Source organism: Sinohyriopsis cumingii, chromosome 7 (genome assembly GCF_028554795.1).
Source record: "Sinohyriopsis cumingii isolate HCF-2022 chromosome 7, ASM2855479v2, whole genome shotgun sequence".
Taxonomy (NCBI): Eukaryota; Metazoa; Mollusca; class Bivalvia; order Unionida; family Unionidae; genus Sinohyriopsis; species Sinohyriopsis cumingii.
In genome coordinates, this window is record NC_142967.1 from 97,236,542 (window position 1) to 97,251,066 (window position 14,525).

At 36.0% G+C, this 14,525-nt stretch overlaps 1 protein-coding gene across 5 annotated transcripts in view; it reads right to left on the reverse strand.

Annotated features, from left to right (window-relative positions):
* LOC149795775 (leucine zipper putative tumor suppressor 2 homolog) overlaps positions 1–14,525 on the reverse strand; it is a 142,908-nt gene that overhangs the window by 64,383 nt on the left and 64,000 nt on the right. For all 5 annotated transcript variants that reach the window (XM_089965697.1, XM_089965698.1, XM_089965696.1 and 2 more), the window contains exon 2: positions 13,877–14,457. In XM_089965697.1, the coding sequence (XP_089821823.1) occupies positions 13,877–14,437 (561 nt within the window). In that variant the 5' untranslated portion in view covers positions 14,438–14,457. The remainder of the gene's footprint in view (positions 1–13,876; positions 14,458–14,525) is intronic.

Sequence of the window (14,525 nt, forward strand, 5' to 3'; positions counted from 1 at the left end):
GACTCATTCTTCTCATTTAGACATATTGGTTTGACAATAACAGACGAGGAAGGGATAGCCAAGTTAAAGGCATGGTTGATCTTTTACAGATCAGACACAAAGATGAAATGGTTGGACACCAACTTTGTTATTAGATTCCTAATTATTTATCAGTAGAGAGTCATCAGTGGCTCAGTTTGTAAAGTGTTTGTAATCCAAGGTTCAGTACCTACCCAGGCCAGCTTGGTTTGGCTGCCATGGTGTGTCCTATTTCCTATGCATGATGTGGTGAAAGTATCCATCAAAAGAACCAACAAATAACATTTTCTGTGGATTACTAACACCTTCTCCACCACATGTCAAGTAAATAGTGAGAGAGAACATTGTGACAGGCTGAGAAGTGTCTAGTGGCATAATGTCAAAAGGAGGATGGATCCATTCATTGACTTTGCCTCCTCTAAATGATATGCAAGAAAAAAATGATGAATGATAACTATTACAAACTTTTGAATGAAATTATACACAATGTATCAAGATCATGAACATTTGGTGTCTTTAAAGCACACAGTAAATTCAGCATAATAAACATGCTGCAAACTGCACAACTCTATATGTGAACAAAACTTGTGTTGGAATGGACTTTCCATATCATGGGACAAGCTGTTCTGCCTAGTACTGTGGCCATTCATGTATGTACCCATGATTATACTCAGTTGACTAGTCAATATTGTATTTTTATGGGGAAGCAGGATATCTCTTGCAAACCAAACCATTTTATAAATATATAAATATATGCAAGTAGAAAAAGAGGGTTCAATCTAAACCCCATCATGCTATATATATATATATATATATATATATATATATATATATATATATATATATATATATATATATATATATTTCTCCAATGATCATTAAGGTTACATTTGTGACAATATCTCCAATGATCACTAAGGTTACATTTGTGATAATGTCTCCAATGATCATCAAGGTTACATTTATAATAATGTCTACAATGATTAGTTATTCTGCAAGTATTTCTTTACAGGACAGCCAAAAGCATATAGCTGTGTCACATGAACATCCACTAAACATAAAATAATTGAATACTATTGTTTATGAACTCATGGTAAAGAACTACAAACTTGCACTTGTGTGAGCGTGACTGGTTCAGTGCCACATCATAATGATACTAATGCATGATGCAGCACAAAATATAAAGTTTTAGAAACAATCTAACCATTAGTAATTTTGAGAATGCATAAACCTCCGACCTTTGAAGGTGCTTGGTAAAAAATGTACAACTTGGTGTGCCATTCAAGCAAGGGGCATGTTGCAGGTATATCTGTGCTGAGTTCTACTAGCTGTAAAAAGAGAATTTTTTCATTTGCAAAAAATGCAAGTAGAAAAAGAAGGTTCAATCTAAACCCTGTCATGCTTTTTCTACTGTCATAAAAATCACTTTTTAACCCTGACTTTAACATTATATGTACATTCACAGGGGAGGACTGTCTAAAAATTGAACTGTTGGGAAAAAACAATGTAAATGTATTTTAGTGAATAAGAATGCCATAAGTGACTTTTAAAATGCTTCTTGTTCTTAATAAATTAGACCCTTTCAAAATATCAGCCCATTCATTATGCAAGTTTTATCATTTTGCTTTTATTAACAGAAGTATCTGATCTTTATTTTGGAGATTTGTGTGCAATGGTACCAAGACCCAAGAAGTATTCCCCCCTCCTCTAAAGTAATTAATTCTAGTTAGATAAAATGATTTAATATTGTAGAGATAATTGTGGTTGAACCTGAGGTCACCATCTGTATGTCAACATTAGGGGAAATTGACACTGGTGAAAAGGCGAAACTGACACAGGTGAAAAGGTGAAATTGACACAGGTGAAACTCTTATTATGACACATTCTCGACAACATATAATGCAATTAGCACACTGTAAAATATAAATTTACAAATACCATGTATCATAAAACATTTTTTCATTTTCTCCCCCCCAACCACTTCCATGTCCATGCTTTTTTTCATCAGGATCTCTCGCAGGAGTTTATAATTACTATCGACCACTGATAGATTTTGTCTTGCATCAATGACAACTCTTTTCTGCCCTTAGTTGCAAGTTGGGGGTATGGCTAGTGGTTGTGGATATCCACAACCGATTTATGTTTTTTAAGCATTACTTCAATCAGTTACAGCAAACATAACAAAAGCTTGTGCTTATTTGACTGGTGTTGAATGACACATCAACACAAGAAAGGTTACACTGGATACTGTGCTAAGACTATCAGAGTAAAGTAACTTGCAAAAGACGTAACTCAGATGGCATGGTCTGTGCAGGATTTGAACCTACACCCTTCAGATTGTACCATGCTAACAACCAAGCCACTGTAAGCTCCTTATTACTGGAAAAACACAAGATTTATTTTTTGGAGAGGTCTTGCATTCAGTAATTAAAAATGAATTTACTAACAAGCAAGTAAAAGTTTTATATCAGTTCTGCATGATCTGAAACAAAAATATAAAAGTACACATTGCTTTTGACATATTTGCACCTAGCAACAAAATATGCGAATGTAAGGATTTCTTCTTTAAAAATATTTAACATCAACAACAAAAAAATTCTTAAGCCTGCTCCCTTTTTTTGTAATAGCTTATTCATTTGAAGTATCATGCCAAATGAAAAAAGATATGTATGGTTCTGGTTACATTAAAAAACCATTAGGGTAGGTAGGCCAACAAATAGTTTTTTTTTTTGTCCAGACCAGACTTGCTTAAATGGAATGTAACCTAGAAACAGGCATCATTTGCATCCATAATCTGACTCTGATTGTAGTTACATGTATGTCCTTTATTAATTAGTTTTTCTTTTCCAATTTTTTTTTCCAAGAAAAGAAATTTACAGTCAGCAGGAACAAATATGGTTCAGAGCCACACATATATTTTTAACTGGCCTCATCTTACGTGTTGATTGATTAAAACATGATGGCCCTGCAAGGTCAAATCAAGACAGCCCTGATCGAGAGTTCCCTTGAAGTGAAAAGGATTTTTATCAAACCTTTAACAAGTAAAATGGAAACATATAATTAGAAGAAATTCAACATATTTTTACGGAGCAATTATGAGGCTGCACACAATCAAACCAGTTCATTTGAACTTGTCACAAATGCCTGAGTACATAAAGAATACAACATTCTTATGTTTGCTTCCAGGTTGTAATATAACAAATGCCTGAGTACATAAAGAATACAACATTCTTACGTTTGCTTCCAGATTGTAATGAAACAGGCCAGCAGCACTAATTGTTCACAAACAGCCAGACCTCCACATTTGTGTGTGTGTGTGTGTGTGTGCATATATATATATATATATATATATATATATATATATATATATATATATATCCGTTCAACTCGTAGTCTGACAATTGAAGCACTTAGTACATTATATATATATTAATACCCTAATTTTAGTAACAGTGCAAATGTAAACCTAAGGTGCTTCCATGACCCCATGACCACCATCCCTCCATCCCATCATGCAAATGGTTATACCCCATTGGCAAGATAATTAAGAAGTTCCCTGAATTTTCACTCAGTGGTTTATTAGGATAAAGTGGTAATGGACAGATAGATAGAAAGACAAACATACAGAGAATATCCTTGATGGTTATAAAAAAGCTTGGAGATTAAAAAATGAGACATGATCATACGATTGCATTCATCATCAAAATAAAATTGGACAAAACAACCACTAAACTACAGTAACTGCTTCCCAAAATTTCAGTAAACTACGAATTTACATGTTGATGGCTCCTCGCTCTTCCACACAACTCCTGCATCTACTCTGTTATTATATTGGATCAAACCACACACACCCAGATCTGCCACTACATAATACGTTGCTAGATCTGGATACATACATGCAGTTTGTCAGGACTAATCATTAAACAACAAGGACCTGGACCTACTGTTGCATTATGCGATGGCAGATCAGGGTATACATTGTTTGCAGTTGGACTCTGCTTGCGTGCAAGTATAGACAGCATTCCACCGCTTCCACCTGCAAAACTGAAGCGATGTCCTGATGAGACAAAAAATGAATTGCTTCCTTTTGTTTAAGGACTGATATCCCCAGAAAATTGAAATGTCCCAGTAATAGTACTTAAATTTCTACTTACATCTGGAGTGGTGTTAAACAGAGCTGAAAGCTTGACAAATGTATTTTAAAAAAGTCATTAAATCTACAGAGGCATGTAAATCTAATTTATTTCCCCTAGTCTAGTCAGGATGGAATTACAAATATAAGAAAATGCTTGAAATTGAACCATGTGAATAAAGTTTATTGCATCATTCGGTGATGCATATTTTTGACCAACAGAAGTGATCTATATGAACAAAACCTCAACAAAATTATCAGAAGTTTAAAGTTTATACAAATTTTTCAAGGAAGCTAAATCTGAAAATATTTCATTCACAAAGTTTCTTCCAAGATATTTAATGTTGTTGGGGCCCCGAGTGGCCGAGTGGTCTAAAGCGCTTTACGTTACGGATCACTGCCATCTCACCTCTGTCTGCGTGGGTTCGAGTCTCGGATTCGGCTAATGTGGTTATGTGAGAAAGCTTGCCAGTAGCTTCTCATGGGTTGGTGGTTCTTTCCTGGATTTTCCGGGTTCTTCCTCCACCATTAATACTGGCTGTCATGTATAGCCTATTGTGTGCTGAAAAATGGCGTTAAACCTTACAACAACAACAACAACAACAACAACAATTTAATGTTGTTCATGAAAAAAAGATGTGACTGACTAGTGAATGGTACAGAACCAAATCTAATCACCCTGTGCAGAATTACTGTCAGTACTTGCTTACAAGTCCCACTGCAAACTGAACACACAGATCTGCCACTGCATAATGCACAGGCAGATCTGGGTCTGTACAGTTTGTTTTGGAGCAATCAGCAGAACAAACAACATAGATCCTGATCCACAGGCACATTATACTCAGCAGATCAGGATCTTTGCAGTTAAACTTACAAGTGATATAAACAGTAGCATTTCTGGGTAATTGCCCATTTATTTATTATTTCAAGTTAACAAACGTTGGAGATTAAGATCTGCTGGCATAACATATGACAGCACATCTAGGTCTACAAGGTTTATGGCTGGATGTGATCACTGATGTCATAGATGCCTAAAGAAACGTTGGAGATTAAGATCTGCTGGCATAACATATGATGGCACATCTAGGTCTACAAGGTTTATGGCTGGATGTGATCACTGATGTCATAGATGCCTACTTCAGGTTGAGTGCTTTTGTAAAATCAATTTTACTTTGCAACTTAAAATGACCCATTAAGACATCACTGATGCTGCACAAAGTATATGAAGGCTGAGAGAGAGAGAGAGAGAGAGAGAGAGAGAGATTGAGAGAGAATGGATGTAAAAAGGTAAGGCTGTGACTTCTGGCTCTTATTTAATCATGAAAAGAATTTTTTATATAATTTTATTATCTGCAGTAACAGTAATAGGGAAAGAAAGTTGTAAAGACAACATAAAGTATACAGGACCAAGACAAATCTTCAGCAATTTGGACCTGCCATAAATCAACTGTTGTGGCAAACCAAATATGCATAACTGCAAGGGCTTATTAGTGAATACACATGGCAATGTACCTGGCAAATAACAAGTGTATAATTGACAGGACCACTTGTCTGTGAGAGATTTCTCAACAAATTTCCTGTAATGCAACAAATACTCCTGACTTGGGGACCTAGCAGTTCAAAATGTTATTGTAATATACCTATATAATTGGCATATACCTATATAATTGGCATATCAAATTCTAACATTTTCTAATGGACCTAAAATGGGAGCATTATGTATTTATCTACATTTACTTTTGTGTGCTAGGCTTTTATCTACATTTACTTGTATGTGCTGTTATAACTGGCTCTCCCATTAAGCAAAATGCACTCAACTTTGTAATAAGCCAAGAAATGCGTGTGCATTAAGACCCTTGCATATTGACATTTTCAGACACAAAGATACAAGATGGCCTACTGCTGTAGGGTCTATTATAGAACTGAACATTGGTTGGGTGATGGTGCTGGTAGTGGTAGGGGTTTTGAAAAAATAGGGATATTTATTTATGGGGTGGGGTAGGGTACAAATTTTAAATACAATTAAAGTGTGAAAATACAAAATTTCCTGTATGGACAGGAAATGCTTGATGGTGTATGCCTATAAAAGTTATAATTCCTGCGAGGAAAACAAGCATTTTGTGAGCCAGTGCAATTAACTCATTAACCACTAGTGTCATGTTCATGTGTCATTAGATGTACCCTAATTCTGAGCTCTACAACATTGAGGTCATTTAAGATACACACAGGTGAACCTTTGCAAAAAGCAGGATAAGTTGGAGATTTCAAATAAAAGTGGCCAGGAAGTGAAAATGATGGGTCCAATAAGGAGAAACAAAAGAACTCCAACTTGTATCCTTCTGCACATGTACGAGTAAAATAGCCAATGAAAAATGACATGTCTTGCATAACTAGGCATATGGCTAAACGAAATCTCTAGGAAGCATATGCATTTGGATGTACTCAGAGGTAACACCAAAAATGCATTTCCTACTCGACTTTCTGGCAAAAATAAAAATAAAAATATCTCCAGGAGTTAATAAGCTAATTGAAACTGCACTGCCTTCTAGCCACGAAAATTATATTTTGCTCAAGATATTTTGCTCACAACCATCCACTTCCCTATGCGCTACAACTGGCTACAACTGACAACCATCCACTTCCCTATGTGCTACAACTGGCTACAACTGACAACCATCCACTTCCCTATGCGCTACAACTGGCTACAACTGACAACCATCCACTTCCCTATGTGCTACAACTGGCTACAACTGACAACCATCCACTTCCCTATGCAGTTTATGTCTCTCCTACAACTGGCTACAACTGACAATGTTACTGAAACCTGCTGTTCTGCATTCTTCAGTCAGATTTGCTTTCTGGTCAGTAAGGACAAAATAATTTACAAAATGTCAAAAATGTAAGTTGGTTGATTAGGTCATCCAAAAATTGTCCCTCTCTTAAATCAATGATATGTTTATGACAGCCTGTGAATATGATTTAAACAGATTTGAACCCATGGAAAAGGGATGAGATGCTGAAAATCAATTCTAATATATGCTTTGATTCAGGAGCAAGTTTAGAATTTATAATAAAAATACCATTTTGTTTACCTGCATAAATATTGGTTATAATTCATCATATGGTACAAGAAATTACACATTTTAACTCGTGGTTTTGACACTCAATAAAATGTCATTTATACCTACACAATGAAACATACCCAATTTTAACACAAGGGAAGAAACTACATGTATTCTCTATTTATCTGAAATGTACAATCAACAAAGAATAAAAACCAGTGTAATTGAAGACCACACAATTGTGGTACCAGGGCAGAAAACAAGGATTTATAGTGAACAAGCAGTGCCTGACATCTTACTGTGAACAAGCAATGCCTGACATCTTATAGTGAACAAGCAATGCCTGACATCTTATAGTGAACAAGCAATGCCTGACATCTTATTGTGAACAAGCAATGCCTGACATCTTATTGTGAACAAGCAATGCCTGACATCTTATTGTGAACAAGAATTCTTGGTGTGTAATATCACAATACTGCCTGGCCATTGATAGCTGTTCCCATGGCTTACAAATGCTAGTTTGTTTGGAAATGAACCAGTGACAGACAGACTACAATTATGTAAAAGTACACCTCCAAGTTGCATTCCAGGACTTTGAGGAGAGAAAATGAAAAGATTAAAAACAAAATCTTGTTCTTCTTTATTCAATCATTCAACATCTAAAGCAGAAATTAAACTGATTCCTTTTATAAGACCTGCAACTGACTGTAACTGAAAATGGACTATTGTGCCTACACTGCATGAATGGATCTTGGTCTTCAACAGCTGGCATCTCAATATTTTTATTGCATATTACAAGGAGCCAGATTAAGGGGGGAACAGGGGGGCACATCCCCCCCATGCTGCCGTAGATAAAATTACATGTTTCTAATAAACCTTTTATAGATCTATTATAGCTATATTAATTATACATATATAAAGAACAGTTTAAGGACTGGCTTCAGGGTGCATTTGGCGATTTATCAGGGCTCCCGTATCTTAAGTGCCCTGGACCCCCCAAAGCCTTAATCTGACCCTGGTAATAGCAAGATTCATGTGAATTTATTCTAAGTGTAATACACAACTAACACAGCATATCTGTGCCACAAAACACAATAGTAATTGTACTCATTAACCAAACACAAATACGTGTAAATAATGTAACCATGTAAAACTGAACAAAGTAAACAGAATGCTTGACCATGTAAATCTTGCCAAACCCATACCAGTTAATAATATCAAAACAATCTCTGCTAATGTAAGAAAACAGTAAACAGGCTAAGTTTGACTCCATCTGTTAGTCCCCAAATATCAGAAGTGTGTTCAGGTCGATTCATATATATGGGCTGATGCACAAATAAGGCCTGCCCAATGACATAAATTCTATGGGGTGGCAACTGAACTGAAATTGTGCTGCAATATGGAACAAAATAATGATATTGTAACTGCAACATATTGATTCATAAAGAAGTGACACATCTTATTTTGTTGAAATTAAGTAATTGCAATCACTGGTAGAAAAGCTGCTTGCATGACAATAAAAATCACACAATACCATGCCATTTTTGGTTCTTGCTTTAAAAAACCATAAAACCAGACTTGGTGTGACTCAAGTCACTTGTAAACAGTCTACCTTACTAACTGATTATTCTAAAACAAAATCAATGAGAGAAAGAAATTCCTATGAACCAAGTTCTCAAGAGAAGTACACCCACTTCAGGATTCCCCAAATCTCACATCAATTAGAAGTGTATCAAGCGAAAAAAATGATAAGGCCAATTTTTTTTAAAAATATTGTTACAATGACAACAAAAATTTATGGTGTGTAGATCAATACAGACATTTTGATTTTAACAAGGGGGTGGAGTCTCAACAGATTTAAACTGCATAAACTAGAAAAGAAGCTTCCTTCTCATCCTGAATTTAATTTTGATCAAAGTTACATCCCTTTGTGTTAATTTTTTTTCTCTCCCAAATTTTTTCTTCCTTTTTTTTTCCTTCAAATCTGAGGTTATTTTGCATAAAACCATGTTTGGTCTGCATTTGGTCAGCAGAAGAAGAAAAAAAGGTCGGCCAGGAAACCAGAACAACACATACTTTTTTATTTGGCCTAATTTTACGGAACAGGAGTTTCATAATAACATTTTCAAATTTTAATCTCATAGTATATCCATATAAGAAATTAACATCGCAATTTTTAATCTCATAGTATATCCATATTTAATCTCATAATATATCCATATTTAATCTCATAGTATATCCATATTTAATCTCATAGTATATCCATATAAGAAATTAACATCGCAATTTTTAATCTCATAGTATATCCATATTTAATCTCATAGTATATCCATATTTAATCTCATAGTATATCCATGTAAGAAATTAACATTGCAATTTTTAATCTCATAGTATATCCATATTTAATCTCATAATATATCCATATTTAATCTCATAGTATATCCATATAAGAAATTAACACTGCAATAGTTTCATCGCCACCTTCATAATGCAATATACCAATATTTAATAATATCACACACCATTAATAAGTATACAAATCTGTGCTTAAATAAATGCAAATACAACACAACTCTGTGCATTTCTAACCTTACGGCATCTGTAATTTCTAGGGCTTGTAACATACCCCAACAAGGCAAGCTGTGGAAGAATGATACTGTCAAGTACAATAGCACATACAAAGCAAAGGAACACTATTTTACAGGTGTATCTTCAAACAGATATCTAATTTTATCACACACAAACATACACATTCTGAAATTCTACTGGCTCCTGCCAGACATTTTCCCCCAAATTAACATGGCAACCATACACCTCTGTAAAAGAAACGGAACAAATTGTGGTAAAAGAAAGAAAGAACCAACATATTCAATTATAAAATGTACCAGAAAATGTGTCCTTTTTTGTTCCAAATATACTACTGCTTTAATGTTTGTACTATCCAACCATTATGGCTATAAAATATTCAAACAATTCGAAAAACAAAATGACCATATAAGCTTAACTGGCAATACCCTCTCCCCCAACTGTCCGACAGAAACAATATATACATTAGACCTAGTCACCTTTGAATTAGGCTTGGTCTGCATCATCACCACTGACTTTCCAACAAAGAATAAATCTGTAAACTACACCTAGTGACCTCTGAATCTGATTTTGTTAAGATATTTATTTAGCAATTTCATGAATAAATGAATTAACGATATGTTAATATAACAATATTTAAGAGCACCTAAGATTGATGTCTGGTTGCAGAATATGTGCCAGTCAAAACCTTTGATCTACCAGACACGTATATGGAAAATATATATATATATATATAAAACTAACTTTTCAAAATAAACTATAGCATCCTGATAATACAAGTAGCATTAGTCCATGCTGAAGAGATATTTAGCCTATATGACCATAACAAAATCTAGCATAGCTCCACGGAATATCCACCACATGAGGGTATCAAAAGAATAAAAACTTTAGCATCGCTCCATGGAATATCCACCACATGAGGGTATGAGAAAAATAAAAACTTTAGCATAGCTCCATGGAATATCCACCACATGAGGGTATGAGAAAAATAAAAACTTTAGCATAGCTCCATGGAATATCCACCATATGAGGGTCTAGAGGAAAAAAACCCAAGCAAGGTTCTGTGAAATCTCCATCAAATGAGGGTCTGACAAGAACAAAACCCTAACTTTTCCTAGTATCACTAGGGTAAAGATGTTCCCCAAACCACAGACAAGTAATTTCAGTGCATAACAACTAGAAGTGATGCCAGACGACATTTAAAGAGACAGCATCACAGTTCATGTACAAATCAGATTCTCTCTACAAGGTGATGTTCAATAATTCTCTTTTCAACTTCCAATTTACCAGTAATATTTTCTGTAATGAATGCAAAAAGTACAGCACTCTGTTAATATTATAATGTCCATGGAAACCACAGAGCAGCACTCTCTCATTATAACACTATCTATGAGAACCAGAGAGTAACATTCTCTCATTCTAACACTGTCCATGTGAACCACAGAGCAGCTCTCTCTCATTCTAACACTGTCCATGAGCACCACAGAGCAGCACTATCTCAGTATAACACTGTCCATGAGAACCAGAGTAGCATTCTCTCATTCTAACACTGTCCATGTGAACCACAGAGCAGCTCTCTCTCATTCTAACACTGTCCATGAGCACCACAGAGCAGCACTATCTCAGTATAACACTGTCGATGAGAACCACAGAGAAACATTCTCCCATTGTAACATTGTCCATGAAAACCACAAAGCAGGACTCCCTCATTCTAACACTTTCCATGTGAACCACAGAGCAGCACTCTCATTCTAACACTGTCCATGTGAACCACAGAGCAGCACTCTCTCATTCTAACACTATCCATGTGAACCACAGAGCAGAACTCTCTTAGTATAACACTGTCCATGGGAACCACAGAGCAACATTCTCCCATTGTAACACTGTCCATGAAAACCACAGAGCAGCACTCTCAGTCTAACACTGTCCACAAGAACCACAGAACAGCACTCTCTCAGTATAACAATGTCCATGGGAACCACAGAGCAACATTCTCCCATTGTAACACTGTCCATGAAAACCACAGAACAGCACTCTCTCAGTCTAACACTGTCCACAAGAACCACAGAACAGCAATCTCTCAGTATAACACTGTCCAAAAGAACCACAGAGCAACATTCTCCCATTGTAACACTGTCCATGGGAACCACAGAGCAGCCCTTTCTCATTACAATGCTTCGAGAACCATAGAGTAGCACTCATTACAAAGCAGTCTATGAAAACCACAGAGCAGACCTCTCAATATAATGCTGTCTATGAGAATCATAGAGTAGTGCTCTGTCATTATAAGACTGTCCCTGGAAACCATACAGCAACACTCTCCCACTATAACACTGTATGAGAACGACAAAGCAGCACTCTTATTACAAAACTGTCCATGGGAACCATAGAGCAACACACTCTCATTATAACACTGTCCATTAGAACCATAGAACAACACTCTCTTATTAAAACACTTTTCATGGGAACCATAGAGCAGCACTTCCACATAACACTGTCCATGAGTTCCATAGAGTAGCATTCCCTAATATACCACTGCCCATGGGAACCATTGAGCAGAACTCCTTCATTATAATGCTGCCCGTGGAAATCATAGTGTATCATCCCCTCATTATGACAGTGTCCATGGTAACCATAGAGTAGCACTCCCTCATTATAGTGCTGTCCATGGGAACTATAGAACAAAACTCTCCAATTATAATATTGTCCATGGGAACCACAGAGTATACTATAAACCACCTTGTAGTAACCAGCTGATAATAAAGTATATCATACATCAGCACTATAAGTTATGTTTAGAAATGGAAAGTGAAAACTATTTGCCCTCTGGTGAACTTGAGAATAATAATGCAGCAACAAACAAATTTTGCATGAACAATTTCTAAGTATAATCCAAATTTTACATCAAAGCCATTTGGCAGATACTAGTACCATTTAATTCACAGCATCACGAGTATTTAATTGTAAGACTGCTGGTTCCTAAATTGATTCACCATCTTAAGATGTAACTAGACTAACCAACAGAAAGGTAACCAGTCTAACACGCAATGTATGCAGTCAACCTCAGCTTATGATACGGATCCAGAGCTATGTAGATATGGAGGCAAATACAGAAAATTTACAGGTAAAATTACCGTTAAAAAAACAAACACTGGTATGGCTAAGGATTTATTAATATGTTAATATAAATTATCATCAAAAGGAAATCAATGTGATAGCCATTCATCAGTGAATCTGAGGCCAGGAAACGTAACAAGACATGGCTTTTGGTAGACTCCAAATTGCGATTCTAAATGGCTAGCCTATGGCTAAAGCAGATGATAACTGTAGACGTTACAACCTTACATTTGTTGGAGTGTTTTTTTTGTTTAATGATTACTATTTAATTTGCCTTAACACTCATCTTTTCACATCTTCTGCATTAATTCCACACTCAACTTACAGCTACTCTCGATGTCGAAGCTGAATGAAAAATAAGTATTAATGAAGGATTTTATAAGAGGAACAATGTGCTCAAAAAGAGCATTATGAGAAGAAATCTGTACTAAGGAAGGGCCTTATAACAAAAACCCTTTATTAACAAAGGGCCTTATAACAGAAACTGTGTATTAAGGAAGAGTCTTATAACAGGAACCATTTATTAAGTAAGAGTATTATAACAGGAACCATGTATTAAGGAAGGCCCTTATAACAGGAACCATGTATTAAGAAAGCACCTAATAACAGGAACCATGTATTAAGGAAGGGCTTTATAACACGAACCCTTTATTAAGAAAAAGCCTTTCAACAGGAGCCATATATTATGGAAGGGTCTTATTGTGAAGGAGTGCTGAAAGTCTAGAAGAAGTCTGAGACAGATGGAGATATTTTTGCAGTGTAACCTTGACAAAGCTAAACTGAAGCCTTTAACTAGAAACAGATGTATGGTTTACACTACTTCTGAGCACACAGCACAAACTATAATCTACCAATGCCTTGGGAAACATAGGACTAGGTTATTCACTGTCAGTGCATATTACATGCCTGCAAGTATGATAAACACATTTTCAATAATATGTCGGAAATGAAGTCAATTTACCTGTGCTAGCATTCCACTGACTGGAGTAAGCTTGGGAGGTCCTGCCTCCAGTTCTTCATAAATATGTCCTCCAGAATCGTGGTCTAGCTCCAAATGTTCTTTACTAAAGCTCTGGTGTAGATGTTCTTGGCGAAATTTGCCACCAACAATTCCCATCCTCAAGCCTTCAGGTGACCATGTCTTCCGCCTTGTTTGATGGTAGTTACTTGGCATGTAGTATGCGGATGATGACATAAGGTGGGTTGGATAGGACTGCTGACTAGAGTCGGATAAATGCGATGCTGTGCTTACAGTTCGTGGAGGGGGTGGGGGTGGCACACTCTGTTGACTACACTGACTTGCGTAACTTTCCTTACGCTGAACTGACTTCCTTTTTGAGAATTGTATGTGAGAATAATCATCCTCCACACAACGTTCCTGTCCGTAACTTGGGTGGAAGATGTACTTAACTTCCTGAGAGTATGTGGAATAGTTTGACACTGGGGAACAAACATCTCTGACGGAATAATCTCCTTCATCATAGAAAACATCTGAAGATTCATCTCTGTTTCGACTCATCATCTTCAATACCTAGAGATCACCTGAATTGAGAAAAAGAACCAGTTTCAGAAAGAAAACTATTTATTCATATTCAGGGTTTGTTATCACT